The sequence below is a fragment of the Sus scrofa genome, chromosome 13 (genome assembly GCF_054392235.1).
Source record: "Sus scrofa isolate SSC_HxYL_T2T_F1_AM1 chromosome 13, Sscrofa_HxYL_maternal_Yorkshire_Landrace_v2.0, whole genome shotgun sequence".
Taxonomy (NCBI): domain Eukaryota; kingdom Metazoa; phylum Chordata; class Mammalia; order Artiodactyla; family Suidae; genus Sus; species Sus scrofa.
In genome coordinates, this window is record NC_139395.1 from 90,365,966 (window position 1) to 90,385,218 (window position 19,253).

The 19,253-nt window shown below is 37.8% G+C and overlaps 1 protein-coding gene across 50 annotated transcripts in view; it reads left to right on the forward strand.

The window, feature by feature from the left end:
* CEP63 (centrosomal protein 63) overlaps positions 1–19,253 on the forward strand; it is a 100,818-nt gene that overhangs the window by 25,416 nt on the left and 56,149 nt on the right. For 40 of the 50 annotated variants that reach the window (XR_014823932.1, XR_014823930.1, XR_002337692.2 and 37 more), the window contains 2 exons: positions 13,184–13,279; positions 14,114–14,236. Coding sequence is in view for 43 of the 50 variants with exons in the window: in XM_084989718.1 (XP_084845844.1) it covers positions 13,184–13,279; positions 14,114–14,236 (219 nt within the window). In the remaining 7 variants the exon portion in view is untranslated. The remainder of the gene's footprint in view (positions 1–13,183; positions 13,280–14,113; positions 14,237–19,253) is intronic. The other 10 variants (XM_084989739.1, XM_084989714.1, XM_084989733.1 and 7 more) reach the window with 1 other exon arrangement.

The window sequence follows — 19,253 nt, forward strand, 5'->3', positions numbered from 1 at the left end:
GCATATGATGTTGGTGTCTCACTGTCTGACTGACCTCACTTAGCATGACAATTCCTAGGTCCATCCATGTTGCTGCAAATGCCATTATTTCTTTCCTTTTAATGGCGGAGTAATAGTCCATTGTTTATATATACCACATCTTCTTTATCCACGCCTCTGTCAATGGACATTTAGGTTGTTTCCATGTCTTAGCTATTGTATATAGTGGTGCAAAGAACATTGGAATACATGTATCTTTTGAGTCATGGTTTTCTGTGGATAGATAGATGCCCAGGAGTAGGATTGCTGGATCAAATGGTAATTCTTTTTTTTTGTTGTTGTTGTTGTTGCTATTTCTCAAATGGTAATTCTATTTTTAGTTTTCTGAGGAATCTCCATACTGTTTTCCACAGTGGTTGCACCAATTTACATTCCCACTAACAGTGTAATATGGTTCCCTTTTCTGGACACCCTCTCCAGTCTCTATTGTTTATAGCCTTTTTGATGATGGCTGTTCTGGCTGGTGTGAGGTGGTACCTCACAGTGGTTTTGATTTGCATTTCTCTAGTAGTTAGTGATGTTGAACATCTTTTTATGTGATTTTTGGCCATCTGTGTGTCTTCATTGGAGAATTGTCTGCCCATTTTTTTCATGGGGTTGTTTGTTTTTTTGGTATGGAACTGCAGAAGGTGTTTATAAATTTTGGAGATTAATCCCTTGTCAATTGCTTCATTTGCAAATATTTTCTCCCATTCTGTGGGTTGTCTTTTTGTTTTGTCTAGGGTTTCCTTTGCTGTGCAGAAACTTTTAAGTTTGTTTAAGTCCCATTTGTTTATTTTTGTTTTTATTGTCATTACTCTAAGAGGTGTATCTGAGAAGGTGTTGCTGTGGTTTATGCTGGAGAGTGTTTGGCCTATGTTTTCCTCTAAGAGTTTTATAGTATCTGGTCTTATATCTAGGTCTTTAATCTATTTTGAGTTTATTTTTGTGTATGGTATTAAAGAGTATTTTAGTTTCATTCTTTTACATGTGGCTGTCCAGTTTTCACAGCACCACTTACTGAAGGAGCTGTCTTTCCTCCATTGTATAGTCTTGCCTCCTTTGTCATAGATGAGTTGACTGTAGGTGCATGAGTTTAATTCTGGGCTTTCTTTCTTTTTGCTTTTTTTTTTAGGGCTGCACCTGGCATATGGAGGTTCCCAGGCTAGGGGTCAAATTGGAGCTACAGCTGCTGGCCTACGCCACAACCACAGCAACACAGATGTGAGCCACAACTGTGACCTACACCACAGCTCAGGGCAACACCAGATCCTTAACCCACTGAGCCCAGGCCAGGGATCAAACCTGCAACCTCATGGTTCCTAGTTGGGACTTGTTTCTGCTGCGCCACGAATGAGAACTCCCAATTCTGTGCTTTCTATCCTGTTCCTCTGATCTATATTTCTAGTACCTTACAGTTTTGATGACTAGTTTTGTAGCATAGTCTGAAGTTGAGGAGACTGATTCCTCCAACTCCATTTTTCTTTCTCAGAATGGCTTTGCTATTCTGGGTCTTTTGTGCTTCCAAACAACTTTAAAATATTTTGTTCTAGTTCTGCAAAGATGTCCTTGGTAATTTGATAAGGATTTCATTGAATCTGTAGATTGCCTTGGGTACTATAGTCATTTTGATTCTTCCAATCCAAGAGCGTGGTATGTTTTTCCATCTGTTTGTGTCGTCTTTGATTTCTTTCATGAGCATCTTATAGTTTTCAGAGTACAGGTCTTTTGTCTCTTTAGGTATGTTTATTCCTAAGTATTTTATTCTCTTCGATGTGATGATAAATGGGATCATTTCCCTAATTTCTCTTTCTTATCTTTCATTGTTAGTATATAGAAATGTAGTCAATTTCTGTGTTTTAATTTTGTGTCCTGCAACTTTTCCAAATTCATCGATGAGCTCTAACAGGTTTTCAGTAGAGTCTTTAGGATTCTCTAGGTATAGTATCATGTCATCTGCAAATAGTGATACTTTTACTTCTGCTTTTCCAATTTGGATTCCTTTTATTTTTTTTTCTTCTCTGATTGCCATAGCTAGGACTTCTGATACTATGCTGAATAGTAGTCCTGAGAGCAGGCATCCTTGTCTTGTTCCTGATCTCAGTAGAATTCTTCCAGCTTTTCGCCATTGATGTTAGCTGTGGGTTTGTCATATTTGGCCTTTATTATGTTGAGGTAGGTTCCCTCTATGCCCACTTTCTGAAGGGTTTTTATCAGAAAAGGGTGTTGGGGTTTGTCAGAGGATTTGTCTGCATCTACTGACAGGATCATATGGTTTTTATTCTTCAGTTTGTTAATATGATGTATGACACTGATTGAATTGCAGGTATTGAAGAATCCTTGCATCCCTGCGATAAATCCCACTTGATCATGATATACAATCCTTTTAATGTATTGCTGGATTCAGTTTGATAGTTATTTTGTTGAGGATTTTTCCATCTATGTTCCCCAGTGAAATTGGCCTATAATTTTCTTTTTTTGTGATATCTTTGTCTGGTTTTGGTATCAGGGGGATGGTGACCTCATAGAATGAGTTCGAGAGTGTTCCTTCCTCTGCAATTTTTTGGAATAGTTTCAGAAGGATAGGTGTTAGCTCTTCTCTAAATGTTTGATAGAATTTGTCTGTGAAGCCATCTGGTCCTGGACTTCTGTTTGTTGGAAGTTTTTTTTTAATCACAGTTTCAGTTTCAGTACTTGGGATTGCTTCATTCATCCTTTCTATTTCATCTTGGTTTAGTCTTGGAAGATTGTGCTTTTCTAAGTATGTGTCCATTTCTTCTAGGTTTTCCATTTTATTGGCATATAGTTGCATGTAGTGGTGTCTTATGATCCTTTGTATTTCTGTGATGTCCATTTTGACCTCTCCTTTTTCATTTCTAATTTTATTGATTTGAATCATCTCTTTTGTTCTTGATAAGTCTGGCTAAGGGTTTATCAATTTTGTTGATTTTTTCAAAGAACCAGCTTTTAGTTTCATTGATCTTTTCTATGGTTTTCTTCATTTCTAGTTCATTGATTTCTGCTCTAATCTTTATGATTTCTTTCCTTCTGCTAACTTTAGGTCTTGTCTGTTCTCTCTCTAGCTGCTTTAGATGCAAAGTTAGGCTGTTTATTTGAGCTTTTTCTTTCCTTAGGTAGGCTTGTATTGCTATAAACTTACCTCTTAGAACTCCTTTTGCTGCATCCCATTGGTTTTGGAGTGTTGTATCTTTGTTGTCCTTTGCTTCTAGGTACTTTTTAATTTCCTCTTTGATTTCTTTTGTGATCCATTGGTTGTTTAATAGCATGTTGTTGAGTCTCCATGTGTTTGTGGTTTTTGCAGGTTTTTTTTCTCAATGTCTATTTCCAGTTGAATAGCATTGTGGTTAGAAAAGATGCTTGATTTGATGTCAGTTTTCTTAAAGTTACCAAAGCTTGATTTGTGGCCTAGAATGTGATCAATCCTAGAGAATGTTCCATGTGCACTTGAGAAGAATGTGTATTCTGCTGCTTTTGGATGGAATGTCCTATATATATCTATTAAGTCCATCTGGTCTAATGCTTCATTCCGGGCCTGTGTTTCTGGGTTGATTTTCTGTATGGATGATCTGTCCATTGCTGTAAGTGGGGTGTTAAAGTCCCCTGCTATTATTGTGTTATTGGTCATTTCTTCTTTTAAGGTTGCTAGCAGTTGCCTTATATATTGAGGTGACCCTATGTTGGGTGCATATATATTTACAATTGTTATATCTTCTTGGATTGATCCTTTGATCATTATGTAATGTTCTTCTTTGTCTCTTATAATATTCTTTATTTTAAGGTCTATTTTGTCTGATATGAGTATTGCTACTCCACCTTTCTTTTGATTCCCGTTGCATAGAATATTTTTTTCCATCCTCTCACTTTCAATTTGTATGTGTCCCTAGAAGTGAAGTGCTATCTTGAAGACAGCACACATATGGGTCTTGTTTTTGTATCCATTCAGCCAGCCTGTGTCTTTTGGTTGGGACATTTAGTCTATTAACATTTACGGTAATTATTGATATGTATGTTCTTACTGCCATTTTAGTAACTGTTTTGGGTTTGTTTTTGTTGCTCTTTTTTCTTCCCTTCTTCTCTTGTTCTCTCCTCTTGTGGTTTGATGACTGTCTTTAGTATTTGAGTTGATATTTCTTATTTGTGTGTGTATCAGTTGTAGATTTTTGGTTTGCAGTTACTCTGAAGTTTTGATATAGGAGTCTGTATATACACATGATTGTTTTAAGTTTTTGGTCTCTTAATTGCAAGTGCATCGGCAGTGTCCTGCATTTGTACCCCTCCTCTTCTCTCGAGTTCTGATTTTGGTAGCATAATTGTGTGTGGATGATCTCCTATCTTTACTGCATATATGCTTTACTGGTGAACCTTGTCATTTGTGGTATTTTTGTTTCTAGTTGTGGCCTTTTCTTTTCTGCCTAGAGAAGTTCCTTTAGTATTTGTTTTAAAGCTGGTTTAGTGTTGCTGAATTCTCTTAGCTTTTGCTTATCTGTAAAGCTTTTGATTTCTCCTTCAAATCTGAAATGAGAGCTTTCTGGGTAAAGTAAGGAAGGTGGAGGTTTTTTCCTTTCATCATGTTAAGCACATCATGCCATTCCCTTCTGGCCTGCAGAGTTTCTGCTGAAAAAAATCTGCTGATAACCTCATCAGGGTTCCCTTTTATGTTATTTTTTTTTTTTTCCCTAGCTGCTTTTCTCTTTGTCTTTAATTTTGGTCAGTTTGATTAATATGTATCTCAGAGTTTATTTTATGTGGTACTCATTGTCCTTCCTGGATTTTAGTGAGTGGTTCCTTATCTCTTGGAATATTTTTTCTGTCCTTTCTCTTTTCTTCTTATGGCACCCCTGTAACACGGATGTTGGTGAGATTAACGTTGTCCCAGAGATCTCTTAGACTGTCTTCATTTCTTTTCAATCTTTTTTTCTATTTTTTGTTCCACATCGGTGATTTCCATTAGTCTGTCCTCCACCTCGCTTATTTGTTCTGCCTCCTGTATTCTGTTGTTGGTTGCTTCTAATGAATTTTTTATTTCAGTTATCGTATTTTGCATCTCTGCTTGCTTAAGTTTTAAATCTTGTATTTCTTTTTTTTTTTTGTTTTTGTTTTTTTGTTTTTTTTTGTATTTTTGTCTTTTTGTCTTTTTAGGGCTGCACTGCAGCATATGGAGGTTCCCAGGCCAGGGGTCTAATCGGAGCTGTGGCCACCGGCCTACGCCAGAGCCACAGCAATGCGGGATCCAAGCCGCGTCTGCAACCTACACCACAGCTCATGGCAACGCCGGATCGTTAACCCACTGAGCAAGGGCAGGGACCGAACCCGCAACCTCATGGTTCCTAGTCGGATTCATTAACCACTGCGCCACGACGGGAACTCCTTGGTGTGCTTTTTTACATCTTCATGTTTATCATTTTGCTGTTCCTTGGGTTTATTGTCACTTTCACAGTAGTTTTGTTTGTTTGTTTGTTTAGATCTGTATACTGGCTTATTTAAGTGATTACTTTCCAATTGTGATTTCCTCCATCCTATTTCTCCTTACCTTTTATTTAGGAGAGCCCTTTCAGTATGTCTTTCAGAATGGGTTCAGTATTGCTATACTCTTTTAGTCTTTGTTTGTTGGAGAAATTCTTTATTTCTCCTTCTATTTTAAGTGATATTCTTGGTGGGTAGAGTATTCGAGGCTGCAAATTTTTGAATATATCTTGCTGTTTTCTTCTGGCCTGTAGTGTTTCTATAGAGAAATCAGCTGATACCCTTATGGGGGTTCCCTTATAATTAACTCTTTTTCTCTTGCTCCTTTAGAATCCACTCCTTATCTTTAACATTTGCCATTTTTATTATAATATATCTTGGTGTAGGTCTGTTTGAGTTTCACTTGTGTGGGGTCCTTGGTGCTTCCTGTATCTTGATATCTATTTCCTTTAGATTGGAAAGTTTTCACCCAAAATTTCTTCAAATATATTTTCAATTCCTTTTACTTTTTTGTCTCCTTCTGGGATCCCTATTATGCTTAGATTGGCCTGCTTTATATTATCCCACAGGTCTTTTATACTGCTTTCATGTTTTTTTCATTTGGTTTTCTGCCTGATGTCCTGATTGGGTGTGTGCATTCCCAGGGGAGTGAGAGCGACAAAGGGTGGTGCTCAGTTTCAGTGCCCTCCTCTGCAGTTACAGGGCAGCAGGTGGTGCTGGTTCTCAGACCCTTAGTGGAGGTGGGCCACAGCCATCTCTGGAATCTGAGATGGCTGCCATGGTTTGTCCCCACCATCCACAGCCCTTGCAAGAGCGCTCTACCACCTAAGTGCCTGCATGTGTGCAGAGAAAGATGTTCCTATTGTGGTCCCACCCCTCCTCCTCCTGGTCCCCAACAATGGTGCCTTGCTTCTCTTGTGGGCCCAGCCCTCCTCCTGGGTTCTTTCTGCTGTTTTGTTCTTCTCTCTAGCCCATGGCAGACTGTTCCCTAGCATCTTAAGTTGTCTCCACACAGCCAACCCTAGTCCTCTCATTGGTACTCTTCCCCGGAGCTTGAGTCTCAGCACACAGCCCCGGCCCAAGGGTCTCAGGCTGTGGTGTCTGGGTGCAGTAGTACCAGCGGTTTGTGTGGCTTTCTCTCTGCTTTGCCTTCCTCAGTTTGGCTGCTGCAATTTTCTCCAAGGCTTTGAGGTTCCCTCTCAATATCCAGCTGGTCTCCCCACCAGTTAGGTGGCCTCCCGTGGTGTGGATTACTTGCCTCTTTCACAGCTCCCTCTCAGGAGTGCTGGTCCCATCCTGATTCCTTTATTTTCCCTTCTCTCTCTTTTCCCTTTTGTTCTACCCAGTTAGTGTGGAGGGTTTCTTGCTCCTTTTGGATGTTTAAAGTCTTCTGCCAGTGTTCAGTAGATGTTTTATGTGAATCGTTCTACATGTAGATGATTTTTTTTTTAATGTGTATATTGGAGAAGTTGAGCACCACGTCTTACTCTTCTGCCATCTTGATCTCCTAATTATATTTAAAATGATATCACCCATACTGATGGCTCCCCAAATTGTATTTAAAATGATATCATCCATACTGATGGTTTTCAAACCTTGGCCCCCATTTCCCTACCTAATGCCACCCTTTCAGCAATTAACCTCTTTTTACCTCTTTTTTTCTTTAACATATTTAAATATTGTCATGTGCTGACTATAAACCAGATGCTGGTAAATAAATTAAGCAGTCTTTTTTCACATTTAATATTTAGGCTTGCCTCATGTAGTAAATGAAAAGAAAAATGGTTCTACAAGGCTCATAAGGGAAAAAAGTGATCGTTTGCCCTAGTCCTCTGACCTTTGCTTCTCTGAGGCGGTATTTCAGTGTCTTTAGTTCTTTCTCTTGGTATTCTCCTCATATTTCTAAATAACATTTTATGGTAATGTTTTTTAATTTTCAGTTTTAACTATTTATCTAATGACCTGCTATTATGAAAAATTAGGGCTTTGCTTTCTCACATATGATTCCCATCCCGTTATCCTGTCAGGATTGTATATCTTTTTTTTTTTTTTTTTGTCTTTTTGCCATTTCTTGGGCCGCTCCCATGGCATATGGAGGTTCCCAGGCTAGGGGTCTAATCGGAGCTGTAGCTGCCAGCCTACGTCAGAGCCACAGCAACGCGGGATCCGAGCCGCGTCTGCAAACTACACCACAGCTCACGGCAACACCGGATCGTTAACCCACTGAGCAAGGCCAGGGACTGAATCCGCAACCTCATGGTTCCTAGTCGGATTCGTTAACCACTGCGCCACGAAGGGAACTCCAAGGGTTGTATATCTTAATTTTTGGTTTGGTCAGTATTCAGTATTTACATCATTAAGATGGTAAATACTATTCATAGCTGAATCAAGTAGCATAATAATAATCAAACTTATTTCTTGTACAATGTTTTTGTTTTCCTGGAAATTAGTAACTGTATCTTTTTATTTGCTTTTTTTTTTAAATGCACCTTCCCAATGATAGGAAGAATTGATAATGCCAAGGTCTAGATTTGCCATGGATCTGTATCTCTTATTGCATCTGTCTTTTTTTTTTTTTTTTTTTTTTTTTTTTTTTGTCTTTTTGCCATTTCTTGCGCTGCTCCCGCAGCATATGGGGGTTCCCAGGCTAGGGGTCAAATCGGAGCTGTAGCCACCGGCCTACACCACAGCCACAGCAACGCGGGATCCGAGCTACATCTGCAACCTACACCACAGCTCATGGCAATGCCGGATCCTTAACCTACTGAGCAAGGCCAGGGGTCGAACCCACAACCCCATGGTTCCTAGTCGGATTTGTTAACCACTGAGCCACGACAGGAACTCCCTAGGGTTACTTTCTGAGTGAGTATCAAGCACTATATTTGCAAAATTATTTGAGGAAATAATTTAAGACCCAGAATGATGTTTTTTCCTTTGGAGAAATTTTAAGTTGCTTTTTCCAAGTTCCTGGAAGCCCTAGCACTTCAGAGATGCCTGGGGACAGGCAGTAACATTCTAAGATCATCTTAAACTGATTTCAGAGATTCTAGTGTCTGCATCTGAGTGGCAATTTCAAGAAGGCCTCTTCTACATATGTCCCATCCTTACTCCTAGGGCGCAGCCTTTCAGGGTCCCAGCTCAAAGCAGGAGGGGTTTTGAGTGATATTGGGCATGAAATCTTTTATCTTCTTAGTTTCTCAAAGTTATCAAAATCCCCATTTGACCTCTCATCCTCTCAGCTGCCTTTTCTAGTTTTAGCTAATAATTGCCCTAAACCCAAGGCTCACCTCCCTCAACTTTTAGCATGGCCCAGATTCTGGTTTGGTAATTCTTCCCTATCTCGTTAGCACTTGATTTCAAATACATTTTAAAAAATCTAACCTAACTGTGTCCTCCATGCACACCCAGTCTGCTTTTACAAAATGTTAAAGTCTAAAATATTCATAGTAACTAAAGACATCCTGAGTCGAGTTTACTACTAACTTCTACAGCCAATCACTCTTTCAATGAGATGTGAAAAGAGAGTAAAGATATTTTCAGATATAAGATCTCAAAAGTATGTTCTATGAAAATGAGATGTACACTTATGAAGAAGATGACAAAGAGTTAGTTAAAAAAAAAAGTAAAAAGAGGAAGAGCCAGGACAAGCCTCTAGAATAATGGTGAAAGGAGTTCCCAAGAGGATAGCTATACAGCTAGCCCAAAGAACAACTTATTCATATTTGAGAGTGGCAACCTCCAGGAAAGAATTGGAAACTATTAAAAGATGAGTGGAAATCATAATGCTGAAAAACAGAATGATTGAAATTAAGGCCTTAAAGATTAAGAGATAATTGCTGAACTGGAAGATAGGACAGAAGAAGTGTTTGGAATAAAGCGTGGACAGAATGATGGGAAATATAGAAGAGAGGGTAAGAGAAAAAGGATACAGTGAGAAGGTCTAATATGAATGCTCTGGGAATCCCTGAAGGAGAAAAAAGCATGAGAATGGGAGGAAGGAATATTTGAAGATAAAGTGGCTGAGATTTTACTCAAAGTGAGGAAGGGCCATGTACTTAAGAAGTCCAAGAACCTCAAGCAAGAGAAATAAACAGAAATGTTTACCTAGGTTGAAAACTAAAGACAAAGAAAAAATCTGAAAAGTAATCAAAGAAAAAAACAAGATATTTACCAAGAAAAAAAGATGACCTATAAGCAGCTCCTAACAGTTGACTTGTCAACTAAAACAGTGAAAGCCAAAAGACAATAGAATGATGTCCACAAAGAAATGACTCTTTTTTTCCCTCCCAAACCAGAAACAAATTCTATACCCAGACTATAGATGAAGTAAAGATATTTTCAGATCTACAAAAATTGAGAGAATTTGTAACTAGCAGACCTGCACCAAGGAAATAATAAAGAATGTTCCTTACGCAGAAGGAAAGTGATCCTAAATGGAAGCTCAAGAGGTAAAGGAAGAAATGAAAGGTTACAGTAAACATGTAAGCAAATTTAGATGAATATTGACTGTATGTAACAAGAAGAACATTAAGTTGAACATGTATGTAGAACTATGATGGCATTTCAGTCAAGTTGTTGGGGAGGCGAATGGAATTAAAGTGTTGCTTAGTCCTTGGGTTGCCTGGTAATCGGTAAAACTACTAGTTAACATTGGATTTATTATGTCACAGACCTATGTTTTAATCTTGAGAGAACCATTAAAAGTATGTATCTTCCAAGCTAGTAGAAGGAGAAAAATGAAATAAGAAGTTATCATTTCCACAGAAGGCAAGAAAGGAGAGAAAAAGGAACATAGGAACGTAGAGCGTATTAAGTACAAGTAGCGCTTAATAAGATGATAGATTTAAATCCAAAGATGTCCATTAAATGTAACTGTACTGAATGGCCTAATTAGAAAACAAAAGTTGTCCAACTGGGTAAAAATAATTGAACTCAATCATCTGATGTTTATAAAGATACAGCAAAGTTGAAAGTAAAATGTAAAAATACATGTTATGCAAACACTTTGACTAGAAATATGGTTTATCTATATTCACATTAGAAAAACCATAATTGAAGCATAATCAGTGACCATTATTAAAGTTCAAGAGAAACACTTTATAATGATAAAATATGAAATCTCAGGATAGGTAACTATAGCAGTTGTGGCCTATGTCACATCTTCTTTGCCCCCTGATTTCACCAGCATATTACATATAGTTTACTGTGTACTGCCAGCATCTTACTATACTATGCTTCTCCTTCTGGAAACTTAGAAAGATGTTCAGGTGAAATTGGGAGTGTGGGGCAGTTAACACTCCCTTCCAGTGGAGGGACTGGGATCAGTGGATAAATTCTCCAACATCTTATCCCTTAGAAGGACAATTCTGAAACATATTCTGTTTGATTCCTTGGTGAGTTTCCTATGGGATTTGGCTCCAGCTGCTTACTGCAGAAATCAACCCAGTAACATATTTTATTGGCTTTACTTCCTTCTCTGGATCTCGCTCTCCATTTCTTCACTGTGCTTCCTGGGATCACTTCCAATTACCTACCTGCCCTGAAATCTGCATTTTGGGGAGAACTCAAACTAAGACAAAAAGAAATCTAAATTTGTAAGGATCTTATGAGACAATATTAAATCTCTCCTTCTCTCTCCCTATCTTTTTGTAGAGTGGCAGAACTACAAAGAGGACTAGATGGAGCCATAGTTGTAGCTGGGGATTTTAACCCAATTTTCTTAATAACTGCTGAAACAAGAGACAAACATTAGTAAGGATAGAGATTTGAACACTATGATCAACAAATTTGACCTAATTCATACATGTAGAACATTGCACAGAGAACTGCAGAGTGTATGTCTTTTCCTAGCACAAACGACTCTTGCCAAAATTGACCATATGCTAGACGATAAAATAAACCTTGACAAAATTCAAAGGCTTGAAATAATGGAGTACCTTCTTTGAACATAGTGGAAACAAGTTATTAAAAAGATACCTAGATACTAAAAATCCTTTGACATACTTTCGCAAATGTTTTTCTTAGTTTATTTTTTAATTTTAATGAGATTTTTAAAAATACAGAAGTTTCACGTTTTTACATAGTCTATCTATCATTCTCAAATGACTCATTAGTCTGTTTCTCCCCGTCCAGAAATTCAGTAAGTGTTCCTTTAGATCTTTTTTTAGGGTAGTTTTCTCTTTTCCGTTTTATTGTCTATATCTAATCATTCCTCTAGTTTGAACTTCAGAAGCAGTATTTTATTCCAAAAAAGAATTCTATTGGAATTTCTAATTGGAATTGCATTAACTCCTTGTTTTTATAAGAATTTTATTTCTGGGAGTTCCTGTCGTGGCGCAGTGGTTAACGAATCCGACTAGGAACCATGAGGTTGTGGGTTCGATCCCTGGCCTTGCTCAGTGGGTTAAGGATCCGGCGTTGCCGTGAGCTGTGGTGTGCATCGAAGACATGGCTCGGATCCCGCGTTGCTGTGGCTCTGGTGTAGGCCGGTGGCTATAGCTCTGATTTGACCCTTAGCCTGGGAACCTCCATATGCCGCAGAAGCAGCTCAAGAAAAGGCAAAAAGACAAAAAAAAAAAAAAAAAGAAAAAAAAAAGAAAAAGGAATTTTATTTCTGGAGTTCCCATTGTCGTGGCACAGCGGAAACGAATCAGTACAGGAACCATGAGAATGCAGGTTCAATCCCTGACCTCGCTCGGTGGGTTAAGGATCTGACATTGCCATGAGCTGTGGTGTAGGTTGCAGACATAGCTTGGATCTGGTGTTGTTGTAGCTCTGGTGTAGGCCAGCAGCTACAGGGCCGATTAGACCCCTAGCCTGGGAACCTCCATATGCTGCGAGTGCAGCCCTAAAAGGACAAAAGACCAAAAAAAAATTTATTTCTTTATTTTTTATTGAGATATAATTAAGATATGATATTATATTAGTTTCAGCTATACAATGTAATGATTTGGTATTTGTGAGTATTGTGACATGATTGCCACGGTAAGTCTAATAATATCTGTCATCAAACCTAGTTACAGATTTTTTTTCTTGTGATAAGAATTTTATACAGTTTTTTAATTTTTAAATTACCATGCTGTATTATGATTACTGCTTACTGTTCCCCACTCTCCCTCTCTCTCCTCACCTATTAATAGATGAAATGCCAACTGTTTATTGAGAGATGTAGAGAAATTCTGATGGGTATTAATGGAGGTGAGGGTTGGGCATGAGCTAGCTGTGGCTAGTGAAACTGGTTTTCTCTAAAATGGGGTAAATTGTTAGGTGGTACAAGTATCCTCTTTTTCTGTCTCATGTTACTATTCTGTACTTTGATTTATGGAATTTATTCTTAATGTCTCAGAGATTTTTGTTCAGTATTTTTAGATTCCAAGGTTTTTATAATTCTCAATCTCTTGTGAATTTTTTTTTGATTAAAAAGTGTTGGGAAGAATAAGTGATATAGAGCAAGTTTTCATCTAAACCTAGAAATTTTAGAACAGTTGCTTGTTTTCCTTTTTTTTGGAGGTGTTATGGATTATTAAATAATTAGACGTTTGACTTCTTGAGAAGTTGGGTATTACCATGTACAGTTGAGAATGTGTATTTACAGATAAACACAAGGTTATTTCCCATTTTTATGCTTCAGGGTTATTGTTTCAATGCTAATAATGAAAAAAACTAATACCTCTGCTTTTAGGTTGGAATGTTGCGTCAGCAGGTAGAAGAACATGAAAAAGTCAAGCAAGAGATGGCCATGGAGTATAAGCAGGAGTTAAAGAAACTACATGAAGAAGTAAGATTTTAATTCTGTTATGTTTTGTATAATTTTATCTCTTCAACTCTTGAGAATTTTGTTAATGAGCGAGTTTCTACTTTGTAAATGGGTGGTATGGTGTGGCAATAGAAATTATTTCTCTGTTCTTAAATGCAGGTAAAGAATCTTGCCTAATTATAATGTTTGATACTGTGTACAACAGTGATTCTAAAATGTGGTTTTCGGTTGAATACCTAAAAGAAATAGAGAAATTTTTGTATAATACCATGAAATATTGATACTAAAACTTATATTAAATGTTTTTGTTTTTTTAAGTTGAATCAGTTATAGTTTTTAAATAATGAGGGGTCCAAAGTTTCCAGATGCATTTTGGGATAGATAAGAGAAGTAAGAAAATTCTATCGATTCGGTTTTATTTCCCAGACTGGGGAAAAGCTGCTTTTATTTTTATTTAATTTCAAAGTTCTCCTCTCCTGTTTACTGAATATCAGTGTTCCATAGGAAAATGGTCTCAAGAACTACATGCCTAGAGAAAGGAAAAAGAGTTTTTATTTGCTCTTTTTATTAGGGGTGTGTGTTGAGGGGCCTTTAAGTGCAAGGCTATTATGTATTGTAATAATAATTAAACTTTTGTTTATAAAATGTTTTCCCTTTATTTTTTTTTGACTTAGTATGTTTCTTTTCCAGTGTTATTTTTTATATGTGGTTTTGAGTTGTTTTGTATTTTTTCTAAAACATCCTATTTTCAGAGGTCCTAGTTAGCCCTATGCATACTTTCATAATGCCAATTTGTTGTACCATTGCTGTTTACAAATTCTTAAATTTTAAGTCTAGAAATAACTGTGTCTCCAGTTAGGCAGATTGAAGAGAAGCTATGAAAAGCTACAGAAAAAGCATGTAAGAGATTTCAGAGGAAATACCAAAAATCACAGGGAAGATCGGTCTGAAATTGAGAGGTTAACTGGAAAAATAGAGGTATGTTCATAGCACTAATTTGTTCTTAGTGATTGTCAGAGTTCATGTAGGAAAATCCTGTTTCTAATAGTGCTATTTCCTGAAACCAGTTTTCTTCCATCTCCAGGACTATCACAGCTATTTCAAAGGTAGGATGGTGATCCACTGTACATCTGGTTCCCTGTGGTTACTAGCTATCAGTAGTTCTCAGCGGGGCAGTAGCACCCTTTGAGGGCATTGGATGTGTATGGAAACATTGTTTCAAGTGTCAGAATGACTGGGAGTGAAACTGGTATTATAGGGGACAGGGACTAGGGACTGTTGTACAATGGAAGGACTATTGTACCCCAAATACCAATATGGAGGAACATTGGCCACCAGTTATTAGTCATTTCGTATAGGCAGTGTCCTTATCTTATTGATCACCTAATATAGTAGGGACTTAGTAAGGGTTGAGGGTACATGGCTTTTTTGTACAGAGTACTCTGCATATCAGATTGTTTATCCTCAGAGTTCCTGTTATAGCTTAGCGGTAATGAACCTGACTAGTATCCATGAGTTTGATCCCTGGCCTCACTCAGTGGCAGTGGGTTAAGTATCCAGCATTACTGTGAGCTGCGATGTCACAGGTGCGGCTTGGATCCTGAGTTGCTATGGCCATGGCATAGGTCAGTTAGGCCCCTAGCCTAGGAAGTTCCATTTGCTGCATGTGTGGGGCCTAAAAAGCAAAAAAAAAAAAAAAGAAAGAAAGAAAAGAAAGAAGAAAGATTGTTTATCCTCAGTTCCCATTATTTGGATATAGTAAGTCATTTACCTCCCCTTTGCTGACTTTGTTTTTATTGAGACTGAGTAACTTTGTGATTAGTGTATATATTGATTTCCTAGAGGACTTAAGGGAGTGGTTTGTTAATACTACCAAAAGCAGATGAAAGAGCAACACAAGGCTGGCGCTTTTTCCCCTTGAATGCCCCGCTCCTCACATCTGTCTGTGCTCTTGCTTTTCCAATGGACCTAAGAGTCACCTAGGGTCCTCTTTAGGCTCTCAGAGATTCTGATGCAGTAGTATGGCATGTGAGCTAGGAATTTGCATTTTATCCCCTCCCCTAGCTGATGCTAACTTGAGAAACATTGTTCAACCTCTTTTTATGGTTACTTCCAGTTTTTATACTCAGTGACCTGTCACCCACAAATGCCAGTATATTATTACTATATAGAATTTTAAGTTCTGCACTTAACACTTATTTTTACATCTCAATATTTTTATTTCATTTTATTTTATTGAAGCATAGTTGATTTACAATGTGTTAATTTCTAGTATACATCAAAGTAATTCAGTTATGCATATATATACATATTCTCTTTCATATTCTTTCCTGTGCTGTACACTAGGACCTTGTTGTTTATCCATCCTATATATAATAGATTGCATCTGCTAATCCCAAATTCCTAGTCCATCCCTACCCCCCCCACCTCCCCTTTGGCAACCACAAGTCTGTTTTCTGTCTGTGAGCCTGTTCTGTTTTGCAGAAGTTCATTTATATCATATTTTAGAGTCCACATTTAAGTGATATCATATAGTATTTCTTTTCCTGATTTCACTATGGTAATCTCTAGGTCCATCTGTGTTGCTGCAAATGGCATTATTTTATTCTTTTTTTATGGATGAGTAGTATTCCATTGTGTATATGTACTGCCTCTTTTTTATTCATTCATCTGTCCATGAACATTTAGGTTGTTTCCATGAATTGGCTATTGTGAATAGTGCTGCTATGAGCATTGGGGTGCATGTATCTCCAAATTAGAGTTTTCTCCTGATATATAGCTAGGAGTGGGATTACTGGATCATGTGGCAACTCTATTTTTAGTTTTTTTGAAGGACCTCCAAACAGTTTTCCGTAGTGGCTGCCCCAATTTATATTCCCGTCAATAGTGTAGGAGGGTTCCCTTTTCTCCACACTGTATCCAGCATTTATTATTTGCAGACTTTTTAGTGATTTCAATTCTGACCAGTGTGAGGTGGTAACTTACTTTAGTTTTGATTTGCATTTCTCTAATAATTAGCGAACCCCTCAGTATTTTTACACATTTGAGGAGCATAGAAACAGAGGACTACGCAGATACTGCTTTCCTTCCAGCCCTCTTCAGTGATGCCTTTTTTTTTTTCTTCATAAAACCCCACGTGTTCTATTTCCTCATTACCACTCACTGACCGTTATCTTTTCTTTGTACCTCAGAAACTCCACTTTTGATTATCACGTCAATAGCACATACTACTAATCATATAGCCAAAGTAGTCATCTTCTGTGCCCTGGTTACTCTGCTGGTTCAAAGACTTTTTTTTGTCATTCTCTCCAACATTGCTCTTTTCATAATTCTAGGGATTTTGCTATCCACAGGAATGATGCTAATGATACTCTGGTCTTTGAGTTCCTTGGAGTTCTTTCCTCCACAGATATTTTGATCTCCTGTCTCTTCCCCCTGTTCCCAGAACTGTTCCTTAGATGTTGTCATTACCAATACTTGTAACCATCCCACAATCACATTTTTAAGCATCTCATTTTTTGACTACCATTCCTGTCTTTTCAGCTCACTCCTCTGTCTCCTGACACTTGATATTTATCTGACCTTCTATCTCTTAAAGTGCTTGGATACTGCCACTTGTCACTGTTCCCTGTCTACCTCATGTCCTCACTTAGCACTTCAAGATGTTATACTTGCTGTTCTCTCTTCTCAGAATAGTATAACTTTATCCTCCTCTCCCTTGGTGTTTGCTTAAATATTTTTCAATTTAGCCATTCCTTTTTAAAATTGCTTTCACCAACTCTGAGCATTCCATGCTCTATTGTCTACAAAACAGGTACAGTTGTCCGTGGGTTCCCCACCCATGGATTCAACCAGCCATGGATCTAAAATATTCTGGGGAAGAAATTCCAGAAAGTTCCAAAAAGCCAAACTTGAATTTCCCCTATGGGTAACTATTTACACAGCATTTTTTTAAATTAATTAATTTATTTATTTTTGGTCTTTCTGCTATTTCTTGGGCCACTCTTGCGGCATATGGAGGTTCCCAGGCTAGGGGTCGAATCGGAGCTGTAGCCACCGGCCTATGCCACAGCAACGCGGGATCCGAGCTGTGTCTGCAACCTATACCACAGCTCATGGCAATGCCGGATCCTTAACCCACTGAGCAAGGGCAGGGACCGAACCCTCAACCTCATGGTTCCTAGTCGGATTCGTTAACCACTGCGCCACGACGGGAACTCCTTACATGGCATTTACACTGTATTAGGTATAAGTAATCTAGAAATGATTTCAAGTATATGGGAGGATGCGGGTTGGTTATATGCAAATAGTGTACTGTTTATGTAAGAGACTTGAGCATATGTGTATGTTAGTATCTCCCCACAGGTTCTGAGGGACAACTATATTGCCATCTAGTGTACTGTACAATGAATGTGTTGCCTATCTCCTTCCTATTGAGTGGGGCTAGAATTTTTATTTGTCTTGTTAAATATTGTATCCCCAACATTTAGAACAGTACCTGGCGTATCTGGTAGAATTAATGAGTAACTGTCAGCTGGTGAATGGTAATTACCCTAAGCTAGTGTGACACTTCTGGCGTTGAGGGTGCTGGAGGACAGTGATGAAAAGACTGAGGTTCCTTTCCCTTTGATTTGCCCCATTTTCATAAATGTTGGGCTCACTTTCTTGCTCCTGCAACTTGAAGTTACTGTTGGTTTGTCATGAATTTTGAACTGTTTGGCTTTGGGTTACAGATATCTGTTAAAATTTAGTACAGATATTTCTTGTTATTCATGTATTTGCAATTCTGTTGAGATAATAAAAAATTGGAAATCAAAGGCTACTACTTTAATTGAATCTATTTGTAACATGTTGTTGAGTATCCACGTGTTTGTGTTCTTTGCACATTTTTTCTTGTTGTTGATTTCTAGTTGTATAGCATTGTGGTCAGAAAAGATGCTTGATATGATTTCAATTTTCTTAAAGTTACCGAGGTTAGATTTGTAGCCCAGGATGTGATCAATCTTAGAGAGTGTTCCATGTGCACTTGAGAAGAATGTGTATTCTGTTGCTTTTGGATGGAATGTCCTATAAATATGTATTAAGTCCATCTGGTTTAATGCATCATTCAGGGCCTGTGTTTCCTTATTGATTTTCTGTCTGGTTGATCTGTCCATTGCTGTAAGTGGGGTGTTAAAGTCTCCCACTATTATTGTGTTATTGTTGATTTGTCCTTTTAAGGTTCTTAGCAATTACCTTATATATTGTGGTGACCCTGTGTTGGGTGCATAGATGTTTAAAATTGTTATATCTTCTTCTTGGATTGATCCTTTGATCATTATGTAATGTTCTTCTTTGTCCCTTAAAATATTCTTCCTTTTAAAGTCTATTTTGTCTGATATGAGTATTGCTACTCCACCTTTCTTTTGATTCCTGTTTGCATGAAATATTTTCTTCCATCCTCTCACTTTCAATTTATATGTGTCCCTAGAAGTGAAGTGGGTCTCTTGAAAACAGCGTATATATGGGTCTTGTTTTTGTATCCATTCAGCCAGTCTATGTCTTTTGGTTGGGGCATTTAGTCCATTAACATTCAAGGTAATTATTGATATGTATGTTCTTATTGCCATTTTATTGATTGCTTTGGATTTGTTTTTGTTTCTCTTTTTTCTTTCCTTCCTCTCTGGTTCTTTTCTGCCTAGAGAAGTTCCTTTAGTATTTGTTGTAAGGCTGATTTAGTATTGCTGAATTCTCTCAGCTTTTGCTTATCTGTGAAGGTTTTGATTTCTCCTTCAAATCTGAATGAGAGCCTTGCTGGGTAAAGTAATCTTGGTTGGAGGTTTTTTCCTTTCATCACATTAAGTATATCATGCCACTCCCTTCTGGCCTGCAGAGTTTCTGCTGAAAAATCTGCCGATAACCTTATTGGGGTTCCCTTGTATGTTATTTGTTTCTTTTCCCTAGCTGCTTTCAAGATTTTCTCTTTGTCTTTAATTTTGGTCAGTTTGATTAATAT